Source organism: Cucumis melo, chromosome 2 (genome assembly GCF_025177605.1).
Source record: "Cucumis melo cultivar AY chromosome 2, USDA_Cmelo_AY_1.0, whole genome shotgun sequence".
NCBI lineage: Eukaryota > Viridiplantae > Streptophyta > Magnoliopsida > Cucurbitales > Cucurbitaceae > Cucumis > Cucumis melo.
The window spans coordinates 13,481,484-13,501,900 of record NC_066858.1 but is presented as its reverse complement, the minus strand read 5'-3'; the positions used below and the strand labels follow the sequence as shown (position 1 = coordinate 13,501,900).

Below are 20,417 nucleotides of genomic sequence, written 5' to 3'. Positions count from 1 at the left end.
TATTTATCTCTATATGCCAATTTCGTTTTAGGATTAAATTAAAGTCTAAAAATGGTGGAATTTGCTATTGAAACCATTAATATAAAGATCAATTAAATCACCTCTACAATATTTGATCCAATAGATAGTCACTAAAGATAAGTTATTGGATACTTTCTTATAAAAGTCAAACAAAATAATCATTTTTACAGGAAAGAAAAAGTTGAATATTTCACTTAAGTGCTTTATCAAACCACGTTTCATGATTGGGAGTTTTAAAAATTGTTCTTGCCCCAATATTTTATCTAGTGATCTTTGTATCGTTTGAACCCTCTATTTTTATTGTATTAAAAAACAAATGGATATACTGTAGATAATTTTAGAACAAAGAGTATGATTAACTCAAGTGAATTTATATTAACTAACAAAATCAAAGTAGAAATTGATATCCTATAACCAAAATATATCTAGAAAAAGGAATGGTTAAGTGAACGGTACAAAAATAACGACATGTAATGTTTCGACCAAGGTCTAATAGCATGCGTTCAACTAGGCAAAGAAGATGGTCGTTGAAATCATATTTGAGATGGCTTAAGTCAACTATCCTATTCCTAAGATATTATGGTTCTATTAAAAGTAAACTTTGGTTTCATTGTCAAACTTCTAACTCACAGTGCCACTTTTCTATATCTTTTAGTTTAGCATATTCAAATGGGTAGCAAAGCAAATAGTGCAAATCTTTGTTTATGTGTAACGACTCCATGTTGTTGTCTTATTAAAACAAATTTAGTGAATTAAAGTTGAAGAAGTGAAGAAGATGTATTGATACTAATTTAGAGGTGAATGGAAAAAGGTAGGGAGAGGGGGGGTAGAATAGGAAAGGGAAGTAATTGGAGTTTTTGTTTGATTTGGAGGAAGATTGTTGTGGTTGACATAGACATAGGATACCATGGCATATAAAATTACAAACCCAAAACGCCTATATGTAACTCTCTCTGTTCCATTATTATTATTATTATTTTATTATTTTCTATTCTTCTAATTTAATTTATTTAATTCTATTTTGGAAATGTCCGTTATTGCTTTGCTCAGTGTTCATAGGGAATTGCAAAAGCTATGTCTCGGACAGCATAGTCGACACGTAGTCTGTCGTCTCTAGATCTTGCTGTTACGCTGACGGGAACATTTTGCTCTCTCCTCTCTATCCCCTCCTACATCTTCTTTCTTCTCTCTACATTTTCATATTATAAAATTTGTCCATTTCTTATTATTGTTATTTGGTTGTGGTGGAGAATGAAGATGGTTGATATGGAAGGGAAAGAAAGAATGCAGTAAAAGATTGGGTTATTTACTTTACTTTTTGAGGGTGCTGTTGGGCTTGTAAAGGACTTGAAGCCCATATTCTCATACCCACTTCGCTTTCTAGGGTTAGTTCGGTGGGCGCCGTTGGTTTGCCTTTCCCTGCGCCCGCTCGTTGTATTTTGATTCCGTCCATCAAAACTTCACCTTCCTAATATAATAATAATAATGATGATGATGATGATGATAGATTTCAATTTCTCTTAATTTGGTGGTTTTGTTGTTTAATCACGTTTGGGGGAAGTAGTAAAACCTTTGTGTCCATGGTTGCTATCGTGCCTCCTCCTCGGCTACTCAATCACATTGTTGGCTTCGATGGATTTTTTCTTTTTCTTTGTTGTGTTGTTCGTAGTGGAGTGACGTCTCTATCGGAAGGACTTGTGTTGGGTTTTCTTTTTTTTTTTTTTTTTTAACTTTATATGAGTTATGTGTTAGTTGTGTTTGTGTTTTTCTATAACTATGAGGTTCTCTTCTTTTTATTGGAATTCAATGTCTTTAATTGCAAAAAGAAAAAAGAAAATTTAACATTTTGGGTTTATTTTGTGTTGGTGTTTAATAACTTGTTATATTTGTTATTTTGCTTTTAATATATTTGCAAACTTTAAGAAATATCAAGATCACTTATGGATAATGAGTTATTAAATAGACTTGAATCTTAAATTAAAGCTTAAAAGCACTAAATTTGTAATTTTTATAAAAGAAAAACAGATAGTGAACTTACGAAACTTGTCCATAAACTTTGAACATCGTGTTTAATTTACTCCATTAACTTCTTTTTAGACCTAAGAAATTCTTCAAACTTTCGACTTTATGGTACATTAACTTTTAACTTTGTGTTTAGCATGCACTTTTAACAAATTTGAAAATTTTAAACATTACTTGATCTATAACATCTAGAATTAAATATACTAATCGTCGACTATATCAATTTAATTAAACATTAAACTAATAAGTATATCAAATTTAAATCTTGAATTTTTTTTTTATAAACCTTAGGTGAAACTTGTAATCATATTGATTATATCTCTTTTAACTTTCATAAAGGAACCAATTTAGGCATTTACTCAAAATTTATTTTTTAGATTCGTCCAACATTTAATTTAATCGTCTTTTTTCTATTTTTTGTAAAATCGATATTTGAATACTTTTACACATATTTGAAAATTATTGTATGAATGGTTTTCAAAGCATCGATTGATTAATAAAATTTAAAAGTTTAATTGGCTCAAATTATAAGTTTAATTTACTCAAATTATAAATTAGGTCAATATGATTTCTCTTAATCAATAAAAAAAATCCAACTAAACTTGACAAAAAATAAATAAAAATTAATCGAATCCAACGAAAGAATAAAACAAAACAATCTTAACCAAAATCTTACAATTTGGGACACGCTGTATTTCTAAACATCACTACTTTATCTCAAGAGAGTGTTTGAATTGCTAAATTGAGTTATGAATTAGGAAATTAATAGGTTAGAGTTAAGAAGTTTATACAATAAAAAGAAAATGTTTTTTTTTGTGTGTGTGTGTGATAAATTTGTAAATTTCAGGTAATAATTAAGAGAAAGTAAAACCAAAATAGAGAGGAAACAAAATTATTATAACCATAAGAAGTGGTCGGCTCTATGCGGGACCCACCGTACCTCGCTGTGGGATTGGGCGGCAATATAGCCGTTAAAGTCACGACCAACGGATAACGACCTTTTGAAAATATATACTTCTTTTGGATTCTCCAATGTTCTTTCTTTGCCTTTCTCTCTCTCTCTATATATATATAAAAAGAAAAAAAGAAGTCTTTTGTTTATTTTTTTTTGTGATTATTGATTAAGTAATCACTTGACATCACGAGTTGGAATAATCATTCTATTTTTTTTTTAAAAAAAATATGGTTTTCAAAAAAAAAATTTATTTTTAAAATTTAAAAATTCAAGATAAATAATGAGAATAAATATCACAATCAGGGGAAGAAAAATATAAATATTTTAAGTAAAACAATTTTAATTTTTGGTTGTATGATAGTGAAATTAAATGTAGAATGTATAACAAATAAATTGGTTACAACGTATAAATATTAGAATAAAGAATGAGAAACTGAAAGAAAAAACTTATGTTTTCTTACTTTTTATTTTTTGTATATATATATATATATTTATTTATTTATTTATTTATTAACTGTTATGAGTGATTTTGGATTGAATGGTATAATTCACACTAGAAATAATAAAATGATTATGAAATATGATACGAGTTAAAACTAACAATTAAAGATCAAAGTGGGTTTAAGAATAGGAGGTTGAAACAAGCAGGCTAGGTCGAGGTCGACCCTTGTCAAATGCCCAATTGGCATGTTTTGTGCTTGTCTCAACCCAACGTAACACTTTAAGTCCAAAAATATAGCTTATCTGATTATCTTAAAGTAACTTATCTAATTATCTTAAGGTAACTTAGAAACCCTTGAGAATACCATATATCAACTTTCTCTATAAATACGTCATATCAGATAACTTGAAAACAACTCTAAAACTATGTCTAACTTCCACATTTTCTTTCTCTCTAACACAAGCACTGAAGTGTTTATGGCAAGCATCACAACGGTGTGTAGGTTTTCTCTTTTGTAGGTCACGTTCTTCTTCTCTTAAAACAAATTCACCATTGGTGTCACGTAAAGGCCAACTAATCTTACTCATATCCGAATACTTTGGCATCAACCTAAACTAAAATATGTTGAAAAGTCCACATATTTGTGTCAACCAAAATACAAATTTGCTCAACTAAAATAGGCAAAGAGCTTAGGAGTTAAGTTACATCTATTTTTGTTAGTTTAATCAATGGCAAATTGTCTCGAAACAAAATCTTTTATTTAACCTTTTTTTTTATATAAGAAAGAATGCATAGGTATTGATGTAGTCTAGGACTACACTTGAATATTGTCTCTTAATGCATCAATCCTTTTAAAAGGTTAAGAGGGTAAGTTTCCCTCTCACCCTTATTTGGACAAAAAAAAAAAATCAATTTTAAAAATAAAAAGCGTAAAAAAAAAAATAATATTTTTTTAGTAGATTTTCAATAGTTTAGCTTTTCCCATTTTTGAAAAAAAAAAAACATTTCAATATTTGTATACAAACTCCATTTTTGATACGAAAACAAGCACCTTAACTTCACACCTAACAAAAAATAGTAAGTCTTTGTATTAAATTTCTTTCGATCTATTATTCGATAGATTGTCTAAAATTATTTGATATTACATCCACCAATTTACATATATGAAACATGTCTAAAGTATTTGCCGTCAATGATGTATTTTTGCAATAACAACGTTAAAAAAATTGTACCATTAAAATTAATATATATATATATATATATATATAAAAGGAGAAACACATAACTTTGAATAAAATTTTTCTATAACTATATAACTCAAAACCTATTTCCAAATAGAATAATAACAACAACAATAATAATTCTATTTTTTTTTTGAAAAAAAGGAGAAAAAAAGAGAAAGAAATAAAGAAGAGTTTGTGGGGGAACTGCCAAGATAAGACACCACTTTCTTTCGCTTAATTTCCACCTAAAATATCACTCTCTACTTTTACTTTTACAATTTTTGTACCTTATTATTTTTAATTTTATATATTTATTTTTCTTTTGAAATTCATAACATTTTCTTTAATAATCAACTTTTCCTCCTTCTGATTTATCAAGCCTTGTTTGGATACAATTAATAGGACATGCTTATTCAAAGTTATGACTTAGAAACAACATTTTTAAGCCTTGTTTGGATTTGGATACCATTAAACTTCTTAATATTAAGTCTTCAAATATTTAAGTTTGTTAATTCAAAATCCAACCACAATTTCATACTTTTATATACTTTTCCATTTTATTTATGATCATAGGTTTTTTTTTCCTCGTAATAGGGGTGATAAAAAAAATGCCACTATATTCAATTTTTGGTCGATAGATGTTAACGTTATAATTAAAACTTTGTTTTAATTATTTAGATATGAAATTAATGTAAAAATTTAAAATCTGGAATCTCATTTTTAAAATTGTAACATATTTGTTATTTGTGTTGGTATGGTTGGGATAAAACAAATAAGTAATCAACCTAAAAAATAGGTTAAGAAGAAAGTAAACTTTAGATAAGAACACCACCAATAAATCATTGACTCAACCGTATGAAATCGATTATAAAGTTTTAAAATTTGATAATTCGATAAGAAATAAATTTAATTTTTTTTTTTAATTTCATATAAATAACTCAAACTGGGAAGGTGGGACCTACTTATATTGGTTCAAAATAAAAAAGAAAAAAAGAAAAAAAGAATAGTGTAATTATTTTGCTAGACTTTTTGACGTCATAATAATAGTGTTGAGTCATTAAAACGCGTGTGATGGCCATTTTAAAATTACTCAACAGAACCTTTACTTTTGCTTAGAAAGCGAAGCAATGCCGTTGGCCCATGGGGACTACCAAAAAATAATATTTCGTTTCTTATTAATATTTTCGAACCATTTTTGTTCAAATTTCAAATACTTTTTTTTTTTTATATATATATAAACATTTCTTTTTATCTTATTTATTTATTTATTATTTTCTTTTCTGTTTCAAATTGTGTGTATCAGTTTTTGTTGCAAATCCCACGCTTTGTCCGTATCCGATCACTCCTTCATCTGATCTGTATCGTCCGAAAACGCCATTTTCTCATTCAATGATTGTGTGTGGACTCTGATTTGGCTTCAAATTTTGTAATTTTTTCATCTTCATTCTTCATTCATTTTCTTTAATATTTCGACTTGTTTTCCCTCCGAAAATCGCTGCAATCCCTGTCTTCATTACCAGGTGAGTTTCATCTTCTTGTTCTTCTCTTTCATGGCGGTTTTTCCTTTTTTCTGTTTTGCAGTGAAATCATTAACGAAATCGGTGAAATTAAAAATCCCTTTAACTTGTTTCTGGGAAATCATTAACATAAAAGTTGAAAATTAATTTGGCTCTTTTATTTTGTTTCTGGGATGGGAAATAAATCATTAGCACAAAAAGTTGAGATTTAGTAACCTCTTTAGCCTGTTTCTGGGAAATTATTAACGAAAACGTTGAAATTAATTAACCCATTTAACGAAAACATTGAAACTTGTAAACCCCGTTAGTCTGATTTTGGGAAATCGTTTTGAGTGCTTGGTTTTTATGGAGTTTCTTAACTGGTTTTCTGTTCGAAACCCTATGCAACTCGTTTCTGATGTGCATTTCTTTTGTGTATTTATGATTCTGGGGATTTTAGATCGACCTGTCTCGATCTGAGGTTGAGGATTGTTTGGATTAGCAGAATCTGGTGGCTTTTGTTTAATAAGAGATAGGTTTATAAAGTTCTTGCTGGTTGTATCTCAAGGGAGATTGCAATGGCTGAGAGTGGTTCTGAAACTGAGATAAAAGGTGTAAAAGAAGCACTTGGTGCTGGACAACAGCTTCTTCAGAAGCTTTATTTAGAGCTTGATAAAGAAAGAGAAGCCTCAGCTTCTGCAGCAAGTGAAGCTTTGTCAATGATTCTTCGTTTGCAAGAAGAAAAAGCTGCTATGAAGATGGAAGCAAGTCAATATCAGAGAATGGCAGAGGAAAAAATTTCCCATGCTGAAGAGTATCTTGCTAGTTTTGAAGAAATGATACTTCAAAAAGAGATGGAAGTTGCTTCTCTTGAATTTCAAGTCCAGGCTTATAGATATAAACTCTTGAGCTTGGGCTGTCCTGATTTAGGTCCTTGTGAACCTAGGTTTGCTGATAAATTTCTGCTTCAAAAGAAGGACTCGGTCTCTAATGGTGAATCTGGTGTAAGTAGCAAGGTGAGAAGAGCAAAGTCGTTGCCCCCGACTCAATTCGATGAATTGTATAACAGAGAAGACGCTGCAGAAACGGAGACATTTGAGGTTCTTAAACCAGATTGTTACCCGAGTATTGTTGAACATCCTAACCATTGTTCATGGGAACAGATTGAGATGTTAGATGAACAAATAAAAGAAATATCTGATTCTAGAGGAAGTAGTGAAGACAGATCTGAAAGTTTGAATGTTGGGATAGTTGTTTGCCCCTCAAGCATTCATGATAAAACTGATGAGTCGAGGGCAGTTAAGCCTGATGTAAGCCCGAAAAGTTCTAGTTCATCAAGTCTTCAAGACATTTATGAGATCCCAGAGGCTAATCTGGATTTTAAAACTAGTCGAAATCGGATCCAACTTCAGAAGAGGTTTCTTTTTGAAGGTGAGAATGGACTAGAAAATCCAGAACCCATGCCGATTGAGCCATTCAAACTGCACCATAAAGGTGAGCAAACCAAGGCAAAGAAAGCTTCTAGTTGCAAAAGCCAGAAGAACAAATCATCAAAACTAAGGAGAGGGAAAGCTATAGGATCTGGCACAACTCCTGCTCGTCAACAAATCGATGAAATTGTTGCCGAGTCTCAACCTTTTCAACAACTATGTCACATAATAGAGAAGCTCGAACAAAACAAAACTAGTGCAAGGCAAGAGATTACTGGTACAGGGGTAGGGGAGCTGTTGAAAGAGATACAAGATCAGCTGAATTCCATTCAATCTGAGATGAAAAGTTTGCAAATCAAGCAGCGCCCTGCACAGAAAAACTCATTGTTCGATCTCCTACAAGAGGTATATACTATATTCTTCTTTCCTTTTCCATTAAGATGTCACAAGTTGAGGAATTTATCCATGGATTACATCAATAATATGTGCTACAAATTTACTGAACAATACCATTTTTTGAATGGACAGGCAATGCTACACTGTTGGTTTTAATCAAACATCGTGTTCTCCTTCTACCTTGTCAGCCTACAGCCCTGATGTTTAACAAAAGTTTTGGTTTTGACAGTGAGTTTGGTTGATGATTCTGATTTAGTGTGTGTTTGATTTTTTCTTTTTAACATATGGTATAGATTGGATTTGAGTTCATAGAATGTATAAAATGTAGAGATCAGATGCTATACTGTATATAAATCAGTAACATGACAAGAGTGGAGCATGTCTTTAGCAGAAATGTATCAAGGTACTGGTTGTTGTTTATTTGTCTCTAAATCTTGAGTGAAATACATTTGTGTTTGTTACTGAATATTTTATCCCATCCACACCCATGTAGTTCTATAGTTTTCAGGATGACATATTGATCCGAGGTTTCACATTTGTTTGCATATCTCTACAATGACGTCATTGATATTGTCAACTTTAGATATAGGCTTCCATAGTTTTATTTTTAGTTTCGCCAAAAGAATTTTGTATGGTTGGAAATGGTTCTTACTTTACTAAGACATTGTTGCGTATCAAAATAGAATTTTACTATATAGATTTACCAAAGTTTATTCACTACATGTTTTTGTTAATGACAAATTTTGATATCCTTGTTTGGTTAACGATTCCTAGGTTGGACATGAAAATGCCGCATTGCTCGACACCCTCTTTTCCTATGAGGTATTGCATTTCCTTACAAAAGAGTGACTTTTTTTAAAAAAAAAAATTATTGTAAACTGAAAAAGTGATAGAAAATAATGTAACAAAATTTTAGAATATATCGGTGATAGACACTAATAAACACTTATCCTAGAATCTATTGACGATAGTTTATTATTATCCAACAATGTCTATCATTGATAGATTTTAAAATTTTGATATATTTTGGAAATGTTTTACTATATTTGAAAATAATTCTTTTCTTTGTTAGGACTCATTCTTTGATTATTTATTTGTTTATTTTATTTAGTTTGGATATAGTTAATTCATTGTAGTTAATTATTGAGAAATTGCATTCGATAACAAATTTTTTTAGAAAAACAGCTCATAACATCTCTTTTTTGTATATTGTGAATATGACAAGTAATTAATGATATCAGACGGTTATCAAACAACTATCAGAGGGCTATTAGAAGACTAAAATATAGTAACATGAACCCTATTATCATAAACATTTTTTTTTCTATTTTTACAAATTGTCCTAACTCAAAAATATTTCATTAAATATATACTTAATTCACTTTTACCGATCAAAACACATTAAATATATTTTACTAAATTTATCGATTAATTAGTAAGCAATATCTTAACTATATTCAATCAATTAATTAAAATTAAATCATGTTAGTACAAAAATTCATATTTTCCATTACTGTAATTAATTGCTTGTTGATTATTTATAATTAATTAGTTAATCATTATTAATTTTGTACGTTCATTATTAATATATCAATTATAAAACTTCTTTCTAGTATTCTTTACTAACATAACTTATTTGTCCCTATTTTCATTTTTTATATAATATATTGTTTATTAAATTATATTCTTATGTTACTTAATCAAACTAAAACTAAAATTACTTCTATACTGAACCTAATTGATAAAGACTAATTAAGTATTAAGTGATAATTAATATGACATTAATTAAATATATTAATTTATTAATTACAAAATGGTTGATTCTTAAATATTTGTAATTGAAAATATAGTGTGGTTATTGATTAAGAAAGTCTAATCAATAGCTTGAATGATAATTATTGTTTGGGAAATTAATCTATTTAATTGGACAAAATTTTACGCTTAATTTCAAAAATACAAAAATATAATAATCTTTGCTCATATAAAATTTTGTAATGTTTAATTCTTTGACATTTAATTCCCAGACATTTACCAAAAACAAAGGATTTTAACATAAACATAACCGTTTACAAAACTTAAGCTTTCATAAAACTGAAAACTTACGCTTTAGACATCAACGTACAAATATCGTGAGGTAATCGTAATAGGTAGCACTTTTAAGATCAATAATTAAGTACATAAACTACTTTTTTTTTAAGAAATTCTGAATATAGTATAATTTATCAATTATAAGACTTTGAAAGCAAATTAAATTATACTATACTAATAAAATCTTTTGCTTTGTGTTGTATTGGTTAGTACTTTAAGTTTGATTCTATATTTACAACCATCTCAATATCGAAACATAGTCAAGAATGACCGATAAGAAAAAAGATAAGTGAATATGAGTAACAATCAATGATGGGTGTGAAATTATAAATAAAATGATTTAAGCGAGGAGGTAATTGTGTAAATTTGTTTTCTTTAGGGTTATTATAATCGGTAGCAATTTTAAGGATTAAAATAAAGTGTATAGCAATACTTTTTTAAAAAAATTATAAATATAACAAAGTTTATCAACAATAGACTTTTATAGCTAATAAATTATGATGAGCTATTGGTGGTAACCAATATTTGCTATATATGTAAATACTCTAAATTTATGGATAGTTACAAATATAAAAATTAAATTAAAAAATATTAAAATATATAAGAACATTACAAAAAAAATTGCAAATATAGCAAAATCTATATAAGCCTATCTCACTCATAGATTATGTTGAAAATAATAATGATTTTGCTATATTAACTTAATTATTATTCTTAATATTAGTACCAGTAAATAACAGCTACTCTTAAATCTAATTGATCCTTTTTCTTAAAACAGATTCAAACGAATCCTTACCTTCTTCTATAATGAGGCCCATAAACTTTAGCCCAATTTGTAGGCCCATAGATTTGACGGGTCATTAAGAAAACCCAATAAATAAACTTTCTACATTTTCTTTCACATTTTTGTGATTATATGATTAGGGAAAATCGTTCAATAACCAAAGAGATAATAATCCATTTTTCACCGGCTCTCGTGATTTAATTTCCGATTTCCATTATTTTAGTTGACAACTTTTAACTTATGTCGCGTTTACCTACCCGTAAACACAATAAATCAATAATAATATGATATCCAGGCTTCATTTGATTACATTTGTTGTCGTTTACTTGTATTACGTAATCACGTAACCATACTAAAACGAGGTCTATATAGTTGGTATGAAAATTTTAGAAGGAAAAAGGTTGGATTATGAAAGAAAGGAATACATATGTCGGCAATTGGCAACTTTGCAGCATTAAAAGGATTTTAAGGAGGAGTAAAAGTAAAAGTGACATTTTAAACATGAACAAGTTGCAATGCATCCAAACCCAATAGCCCATTTCCAAGAAATACAATATAATAATAATTATTATAAATGATTTCTATGGAATTTAATGATTTGGTTGACAAAATTAAACCCAAAATCCAAATCCAAATCCAAATATCTTTTAAATTAATAAATAAACGTTAGGCAACCATTTGCTTATTGTTATTTTATGTGTATGTGGATAAATAATTATGATTAGTCTTCATTAATTTGGATTCTACTAACATTTAATATAATATAAATATGTAGTGCGATTTTCATGGCAATTCAATTAACAAAGTCTATTCATATATACATATTTATTCTTTTATTATTAGTGAAGGTAGAGAAGTTTAAACATTCTAATCAAATGAAGGAATTACTTGTAAGTAAATAATTTTTTTTTAAAAAAAACTATACTTCATAATTAAAGATTTGGTTTAGTTAATCAATTCATTATCCAATATTAGTATTAGTATTGTAATTCCTTGCAAATATAATTTTGAATAAATAATGTAGATGGTACTTTTGTAATAGTTTTTTTTTAAATATAACAATTTGATAAAATATTTACCTTGTACATAATATTTTAAAAGCCCAACAATAAGCTCGGACTTATTAATGTATAATTATAAGAATTCTTTTCTTTATATAGAAAAAACATACTATTACCCAAATTATAGATTTATCTATGTCAGATAAAGATAGACCACTCTCATATAGATAATGATAGTGATCTATAATTTTCTTATCTCAAACTATTAAAATTGTATATTAAGTTTTTAAAAAATTTTACTTTCCATTATAAGATAGATGAAGTTGAAGATGAAGATGATTTGGAAACAATTCGAACTACAAGTTTAGAAACACCTATAACACAATTGTTGGCTGAAATTTGAATCTTTTTCAAATTATATATCTATCATTATCTATTTGGGATAGATAGTGGTCTATCCTTGTTTAGTATAGACAATGAGTCTTTTATTTTTATCTGATTATCTGGAATAAAAAAGGATAGTCATCTATCACATTTTTATTTCAAATAAGTAACAATTTTTTTTTATTTCAAACTACTATATAAATTTTTTTTTTTGAAAATTCTTACTTTTAGTTATATGCTTGCAAACAGAAGAAATTAAAGTTAAAGAAAATGAAAAATTGAAATAAAAGAAGAAAATGAAAAAGAAGAGAAACCTGTATAGAACTTTACATTGCATATACTTGAGATAGAAAGTGATATAACTCCATCATTATCTATCCAATATAGACAAAGTAAATAGTGATAAAATTCAATTATGATTAGAACATCTTGATGAACTTTTAAATTCAATTATTATTGTGACTTTTACAATTACAATTGGAATATCTTGATAAACTTTTAAGTACAATGTAATTCTTTATTTTCTTAGTTTAACAGTAGAAAGTAATGTTTTCATGACATCATCTTTAACTCTTCAATCCAAATGAACTCCTATAAGTCGCACCACCATGTATGTTGTTGACCATGTTTGTTTATAATAAACTCATCTAAATAAGAATATGTACCTAAATTAAGCTTTCGTAGAACAACAAGAGCACATGTACATGGAATTTCCTCAAAATGTCATGCTTGACAACTACAGGATCCAAAGTCTAGCTTCACTGTGAACTGTCATTTCCATCCATTACCTCGTATTCATTGTTGCTGATGGGATAAACTTAATAGATAAGATAAGTAAAAAAAAAAGTAATAAGTATAAATAAATATATTTTAGATAGACATAGATAGACAACTATCTGTGTCTATTCGAGATAGACAGAGGTATAATTTTATCTCTTTCTATCTCGAATAGACACAAATAGCAGCCTACATCTAGGGAGAGTCTAAGTATTGAAGAGAGAAAGTACCACATCTAGGGGGAAGCCTAAGTATCTAGTAAATTAGCAGCTTTACGATTGTTATGTAATCTTGAGAGCCTAAAGAAATAAGTACAACGTTGTAATTGTTTAACTTATTGATATGTTAGTGAATTATCTTTCCTGGGCAATTTGCCTCATAAATGTAGGTGTTGTTACATCGAGGTGGGTTATCAATCCCCATGTTTCCATTGTTTTACTCTTTGTTATTTTTATTATTGTTAGGGCATTATTGTTATTGATCTTGTTAGGATATACTATGCGGCATTTAACACTGCACAAAAGAGAATTGTTGTTACATAATTTCATTTATAAAAATAAAAATTGTACTAATATTCTATCTAGGGATATTTGTGAGTTGGGTTGGGTTGTGGGTTTGAGTAATTTTAGGCTTAATGATCCAATTGTTGGGGTTATACATTTTTAACTCAAATAACTCTTATTAAATAATGAACCCAACCTTTGAAACATTTGGGTTGGGTTAGTTCGATTTAGTCGATCGCTTATTTAAATTTATTCTTAAATCAAGCAAAATGCGAACATGTAACAATTTTATTTATTTATTTTTATATATTGAACCAAAAAAAATAACTCAATTTCAATTTGCATTATGAAAAGTTTCTTTACAAAGTCTCCAAAACTAATCTCACTAGTGTTGGGAAAACAATTTTTTTCAAAAAAAAAAAAAAAACTCATAAAATAAAATAAAAAAATATAAAACAAAACAATTATTTACATAATATAAATAGATGTTTTCCAAAAATAGAAAAAAATTGACAAACTATTTACACTCTTAGAACAAGATCACTAAAAGACAAAACTTATTATACTTGATTTTTATATGAAGTTTAAATATTTTGTTAAATATTTTATTTTTGACAATTTCTCGTATAAAATAATAGTATCATAAATAGAAAAAAAAAACATATACTTTTAAATTAATAATAGTTTTGGGTTGGTTTGTGTGAACCTATAAACCAACCTATACACCAATCCAATCCATAGGATTTTCTCTTTTTAACCTAACTCAACCCAAATGAGCTAATAACTCAACTACGGTATGTACGGGGTCAGGTCGGGTGGATCAAGTTTTACAAGTTACAATGTGTTTTAACACTCCTAATTCTCTCTATGATTTTTATGTTTTTCAAAACTTTAATTTGATTTAATTTTTGGAGAATTCTCTTAAAAACATTCCTTTAGTATTATCACAAAAAATTTGTCTCATAAAACATCTGTATCATGGCCTTATTACTAACATACAAATTTTAAGTTCAACTTGTTTGATTGACACATTTAAGAAAATAGTTGAGAAGAGATGGCATATTAAAATTAAAAATAAAAAATTGCACATGAATACAGTGTGCTTCTACACATTCCAATGTTTAAATAAAAAGATGCAAAGAAGGGTGCAACAAGTTTTACGGTAAGAGATTGATGACTCTTTTAGGCTTACTTAAGTTAAAAGTCATATTTTACTATTTATTGTAACTTGGTCTGAAGTTTTTAAACTTTTTGTTCTTCGAATTAGACCTGAAAATATTACGTGGATTTATCCAAAAGTTGGAGAATTGCTAGGTACAGTCTAGTAGTGGTAAGATGACCAATGGGCTTTTAGCTTATGAAATAAGTTCTTCACGACCTTTTGGGAGTTCGAGAGTGAACTTGAATATTGATTAACTTTGCTTATTTGTGTCAATAGGAGTTCTTTCGTCTTTTTCTGACTTCTTTTATATTTAATTAGGTTGTTTATGAGTGTTTTTAGACCAACATAATTGACATCTAACAAAAACATATATAACAAAGCCAAAATTAGAAGAATCAAAACTAAATTGAAACCGAATCTAAAATTATCTTTCATAATCCATCCACACTTGGGAAAGCAATAATTTCTATTTCATACCGACCATTCTTTAGTTTCTTTTAACATGATTGTTTTCAAAGTTCTATTGGATGCTTAGTTTATGGGTTCACCACCATTCATTAATTAATTAACTTAATTCTACACCTTCCCTAATACAACTAGAACATAACACCAAATTCACTTCTTTAATCAATGTTCACACATCACCAAATTTTTTTTTTTAAAAAATCCCATTTCATTAGTCAAATTCAAAAGTCAAAGCCCACTGTGGTCAAATGATCATCCACTTGTCAACGATGGTTCTTCTCCCAAAAGTTTTCAAATAAATTAACACTGCACTTTGCTGTGTAACTCATCTCTTCCTAAATCCCTTTGTCTTGTAAAAAGATTTTTTTTTTCTTCTGTTTCATCAATGGGGTTTCTTTTCAAGCTTCCTTTTTCTCTATGCTTGATTCTTCTTCTTCTTCTTCTCTTCAATGGAACATTTGGGATTCTTGAAGATAACAACAACAAAGCAGCATTACTTGCTTTCAAAAATGGAATTTTTTCTGACCCAAAAAACCATCTTCAAAATTGGAGATTAGATTCAAATCTTCACTTCTGTAACTGGACAGGAATTGAATGCAACAATGTCACTCACAAAGTTGTGTCAATTGATCTTTCTCGAAACTCAATTCATGGCACAATTTCTCCATTTCTTTCCAATCTTTCTTCCTTAACGATTCTTGATCTATCCGATAATTTCTTTGAAGGTCAAATCCCCAAGGAATTAGGTTCTTTACGTAATCTTGAGCAACTGGATTTGAAATTGAATTTACTCACAGGAAAAATCCCTATGGAGCTTCAAAATCTGAATAAATTAGAGTATCTTCATTTTGGTAGCAACAAACTTGAAGGGAAGATTCCCGAGTTGCTATTCTGTAATGGGTCTAGTTCTTCATTGATATATATAGACCTGTCAAACAATTCTTTAAGTGGGAAAATACCTTTGAAAAATGGTTGTGAGATGAAAGGTTTGGAGAAGTTTCTGCTATGGGCTAATAAGTTTGAGGGGCAAATTCCTTCTGCTCTTTTGAACTCAACAACACTACAATGGTTGGATTTGGGGTCAAATAAGTTGAGTGGGGAATTTCCTGTTATGAAAATGCCATCCTTGGTTTACCTTTATTTGTTTGAGAATGAATTTGTTAGTCATGATGGGAACTCAAATCTTGAGCCTTTCTTTTCTTCTTTCTTAAATTCATCAAAGCTTCAACAGATTGATTTAGCTAGCAATCATCTTGGTGGAGAGATTCCTTCTATTATTGGTGATCTTCATGCTAATCTCTCAGAGCTTCATTTGAGTAATAATCTTATACATGGTTCAATTCCTCCTTCCATTTCAAAGCTCATTAACCTAACTGTTTTGAACTTGTCTGGTAATCTTTTGAATGGAACTATTCCTTTTGAGGTTGGAAGATTAAGGAAACTTGAGAGTATTCAACTGTCTAATAATTTACTTTCTGGTGAGATCCCATATTCTCTTGGTGAAATCCAGCCTTTGAGTTATATTGATTTTTCTAGGAACAAGCTTTCTGGTTCTGTTCCTGAAACTTTGGCCAATCTTTCACAGTTGAGGCAATTATGGCTTTATGGGAACCATCTCTCAGGAACAATCCCACCCAGTTTGGGAAAATGTAACAACTTGGATTCCTTGGACCTTTCTAGCAATCAAATTTCTGGTGTTATACCAAGTGAAATTGCTGTTAGAACCATGAAAATTTATTTGAATCTGTCAAGAAACCATTTACATGGACCTTTGCCATTGGAGCTTAGTAAAATGGATATGATCCTTGCAATTGATTTGTCCTCAAACAATCTCTCAGGCCCAATTCCATCTCGACTTGGAAACTGCATTGCCTTAGAATATTTAAATTTATCTTATAACTCCTTTGATGGGTCTTTACCATTTTCCATTGGCCAATTTCCTTCTCTTCAAACACTTGATGTTTCATTCAACCAATTGATTGGGAACATTCCAGATTCTCTTCAGACATCTTCAAGTCTCAAGCAGCTCAACATTTCTTTTAACAATTTTTCAGGTCGAGTACCAGATAAGGGAGTATTTTCATGGCTGACAATGTATTCTTTCCTTGGAAATAATGGTCTTTGTGGCTCAATCATAGGCTTGCCAAAGTGTAGGGAAAGACACAAGTTTTATAAGTTTCTGCCAATTCTCTTGTGTTCATCTGTAGCTTTTGTGTTTTGCATTGCCGGGATTGTCTTTGCACTCAGGTTGAAAACAAGATTGAATATTTCGATTTTGAATCGAAGGGGTTTTGAAGAATGTGAAGAACAAATTACAGAGAGGAAGGAGATGAAATATCCAAGAATTTCATACAGACAACTTGTGGATGCCACTGATGGTTTCAGCTCTTCTAACTTGATTGGCTCAGGAAGATTTGGAGAAGTCTACAAGGGAATTTTACCTGATAAGACAAAGATTGCTGTCAAAGTCTTGAAACCAATTAGAATAGGTGGTGAAATCTCAGGAAGCTTCAAAAGAGAATGTCAGGTGTTGAAAAGAACAAGGCATAGAAATTTGATCAGGATCATAACCACTTGTAGCAGACCAGATTTCAATGCTCTTGTTCTTCCATTGATGTCAAATGGCAGCTTGGAAAGCTATCTTTATCCTAACAATCGAGGATCAAGCATTCATAAACCGGATTTGGCTCAATTGGTTAGCATTTGCAGTGATGTGGCTCAAGGTGTGGCTTATTTACATCATCACTCACCAATTAGGGTGGTGCATTGTGATATTAAACCGAGCAACATTCTTCTTGATGATGACATGGCTGCTTTGGTCACTGATTTCGGAATTTCGAGACTGATCATTCAGGGAGAAACTAACAATAGTACTTCTCATCGGAGCGAGTCAACCTCCTTCAGTTCAACTCATGGTTTGTTATGTGGATCTGTTGGCTACATAGCTCCAGGTGAATGGATAAACAGTCTATTTGAACTAAACACATTACTTTGTTCCTTTTAACAAGTTATTAGGCCATGATTAGAGTTAATCTTGTTAATATTTATCTTTTTTTTTTTTCTTGTCTTTGGAAATGCAGAATATGGATTAGGAGAACGTGCTTCAACTGAAGGAGATGTGTTTAGTTTTGGAGTTCTTCTGTTAGAAGTTGTGACAGGAAAGCGTCCAACTGATCTTGATTTCCAACAAGGGGCAGGCCTTCATGAATGGGTTAAAAGTCACTACCCTCATAAACTTGACGACATAGTTGATGAAGCAATGGAAAGATACGGCTTTTCGAGGCCAAACGTTGCAAAACAATTTCCTAAACTGCGACGTGAAGTTATATTTGAGTTGCTCGAGCTCAGTATCATGTGCACGCAGTACACTCCATCGTTCAGGCCGAGTATGGTTGATGTAGCTCATGAAATGACTCGTTTAAAGGAACATCTTTTGAACTCCTCATCGTTGTTGATTCGAGAAGCCAGTCCTGCAAACGATGAAGGCTGCTGATTGGTTTGCAAAGACGTAGAGCAATTTGATGTTGTTCATTTGTTCGATTTGGTTGTCTTAGGCCTGCTAACAAGTATAGCTTTGCTGAGTTTATTTGGAATAGCAAATTCAGGGCTAAGGAGAAGGGATAGAATTTGAGTTCAATCACCTCAGCAAAATCAGGATGTAAACATGTAACAGTAAATGATATAAGATAATAAACATAAAAAAATTACTACAAGATTGTTGGTTGAAAGTGAATTTTCTATAGAGAGCATTGAATACCATGTGAAGAAAGAAAAGGAGAGGTTCAAAATGGAGGTGTAGATAGTAATGAAGCATTCTCTCCACTTGTTAGATATGCGAAAAGTGAGAACACAGGATGTACAAGAAATATATGAGAGACAATCTGAACGCTTTTAGTTGTCAGTTTGAAAAAGATCACTCTTTTAACTTTTCCAAAAAAGCGAGAACATGAATGTTATGTGTACAGAAAGTGGATGTATAAAAGCACTCCTGATGTTTCAACATAAGTACATGTCTATACAAGAATTTTTGACAACGAATCATGCCAAATTGTCACCAATTACAAAGGAACAGACTTCCAAATTGGCTAAAAAAGTTCAATATGACTGGTGTTTGATGTGTAACATAGTCGATAATTTTCAATCATATTTAGTATATTTTTAGAATTATTAAATTTGTTATTTGGCACTTTGAATAACCGAACATAAGGTCACCCCAAAAACCTATATACAAAACCTAAATTGTATATGGGTTATATGTTATCTATGAGTTTGGCCTATGGTTTAAATGGTTGTGTTAATATATAAACGTTTTAATCCTATTGACACATCTAAAATCTGTATTGTCTCATACTGTTCTCTTTTAATAAAACTATTCTCTCCCTCTACCTATGGATGTAGCTAACACATTTGTGTCGATCTTTATTATTTATATTTATGTTGTCTCATTTTCTTTATCCGTTGATTTCATAACAACATATATCTAAAGTATGGTAAGTAACAGATAATGCATATATAAAGCCTTACACACACATAAAAATGTTAAATATTGCAATTTGATTAGATATTTTGGCTACGGATTTGCAGGTAATGTCTATAACAAAAGGTCCCTATGTCTTAAAAAAAAACCAATATGTCTCGTTTTCGAGTTCGAATCTAACGACAGTAAGATTTTTTGATAGTTTCACAGCTGGGATTTTGTTTTTGGTTCTGTTTTAGAATACAAACAAAGCCTAAAAACAGATATTAGCTAGAACCTAACTAGTATCATCACCAAACATAAAAGCCAATTTATTTGCTTAAAAAATGGCTTTTTGGTGGTCTTTTCAAGCAAGAGAAATCAGTTTATGAACATATCTTCAACCAATATGATCTTCCCTACACAAAATCCAAAAATATCTATTAAAGAAATAGAGTTGTGTTTGGCAAAAGAAGCACATGAGGTTATTGCCTACATAATTTAATGTTCAAAACTGCACTTATATATCTCTTTTAACCTACCATTCAGATGGAATTAGCAATAATCTTGATTCTAGATTATGTTCTAAGTGGAGGATGACAAAAAGTTCATTGTATCACCTTCTAATACAATGATTATCTCCACTTTTATAACTTTACACACTTAAATTAATCACTTCCACTTTATCAGAAACTTGCTATACCATGTTGTTTGCCTCAGTTAGGTCCAAATCTTGTGGTGATTTTTTTGGATTTGTTGTAAGTGAAATAATCTCAAACTTCAATTACAGATAAGATCATTAGTCAACCCTA

At 29.9% G+C, this 20,417-nt stretch overlaps 2 protein-coding genes across 2 annotated transcripts; both read left to right on the top strand.

Moving 5' to 3' along the window:
- Nucleotides 1-5,769: 5,769 nt before the first annotated feature.
- On the top strand, nt 5,770-8,451 carry LOC103487337 (myosin-binding protein 2-like). The gene is made up of 3 exons (XM_008445618.3): nt 5,770-6,183; nt 6,620-7,994; nt 8,118-8,451. The coding sequence occupies exons 2-3, from the start codon at nt 6,738-6,740 to the stop codon at nt 8,139-8,141; spliced, it is 1,281 nt and encodes a 426-aa protein (XP_008443840.2). The 5' UTR covers nt 5,770-6,183; nt 6,620-6,737; the 3' UTR covers nt 8,142-8,451.
- A 7,083-nt stretch (nt 8,452-15,534) lies between these two features.
- LOC103487336 (putative leucine-rich repeat receptor-like serine/threonine-protein kinase At2g24130) lies at nt 15,535-18,862 on the top strand. Its single transcript, XM_008445617.2, has 2 exons — nt 15,535-18,100; nt 18,230-18,862. The coding sequence occupies exons 1-2, from the start codon at nt 15,535-15,537 to the stop codon at nt 18,640-18,642; spliced, it is 2,979 nt and encodes a 992-aa protein (XP_008443839.1). The 3' UTR covers nt 18,643-18,862.
- Nucleotides 18,863-20,417: the final 1,555 nt, after the last annotated feature.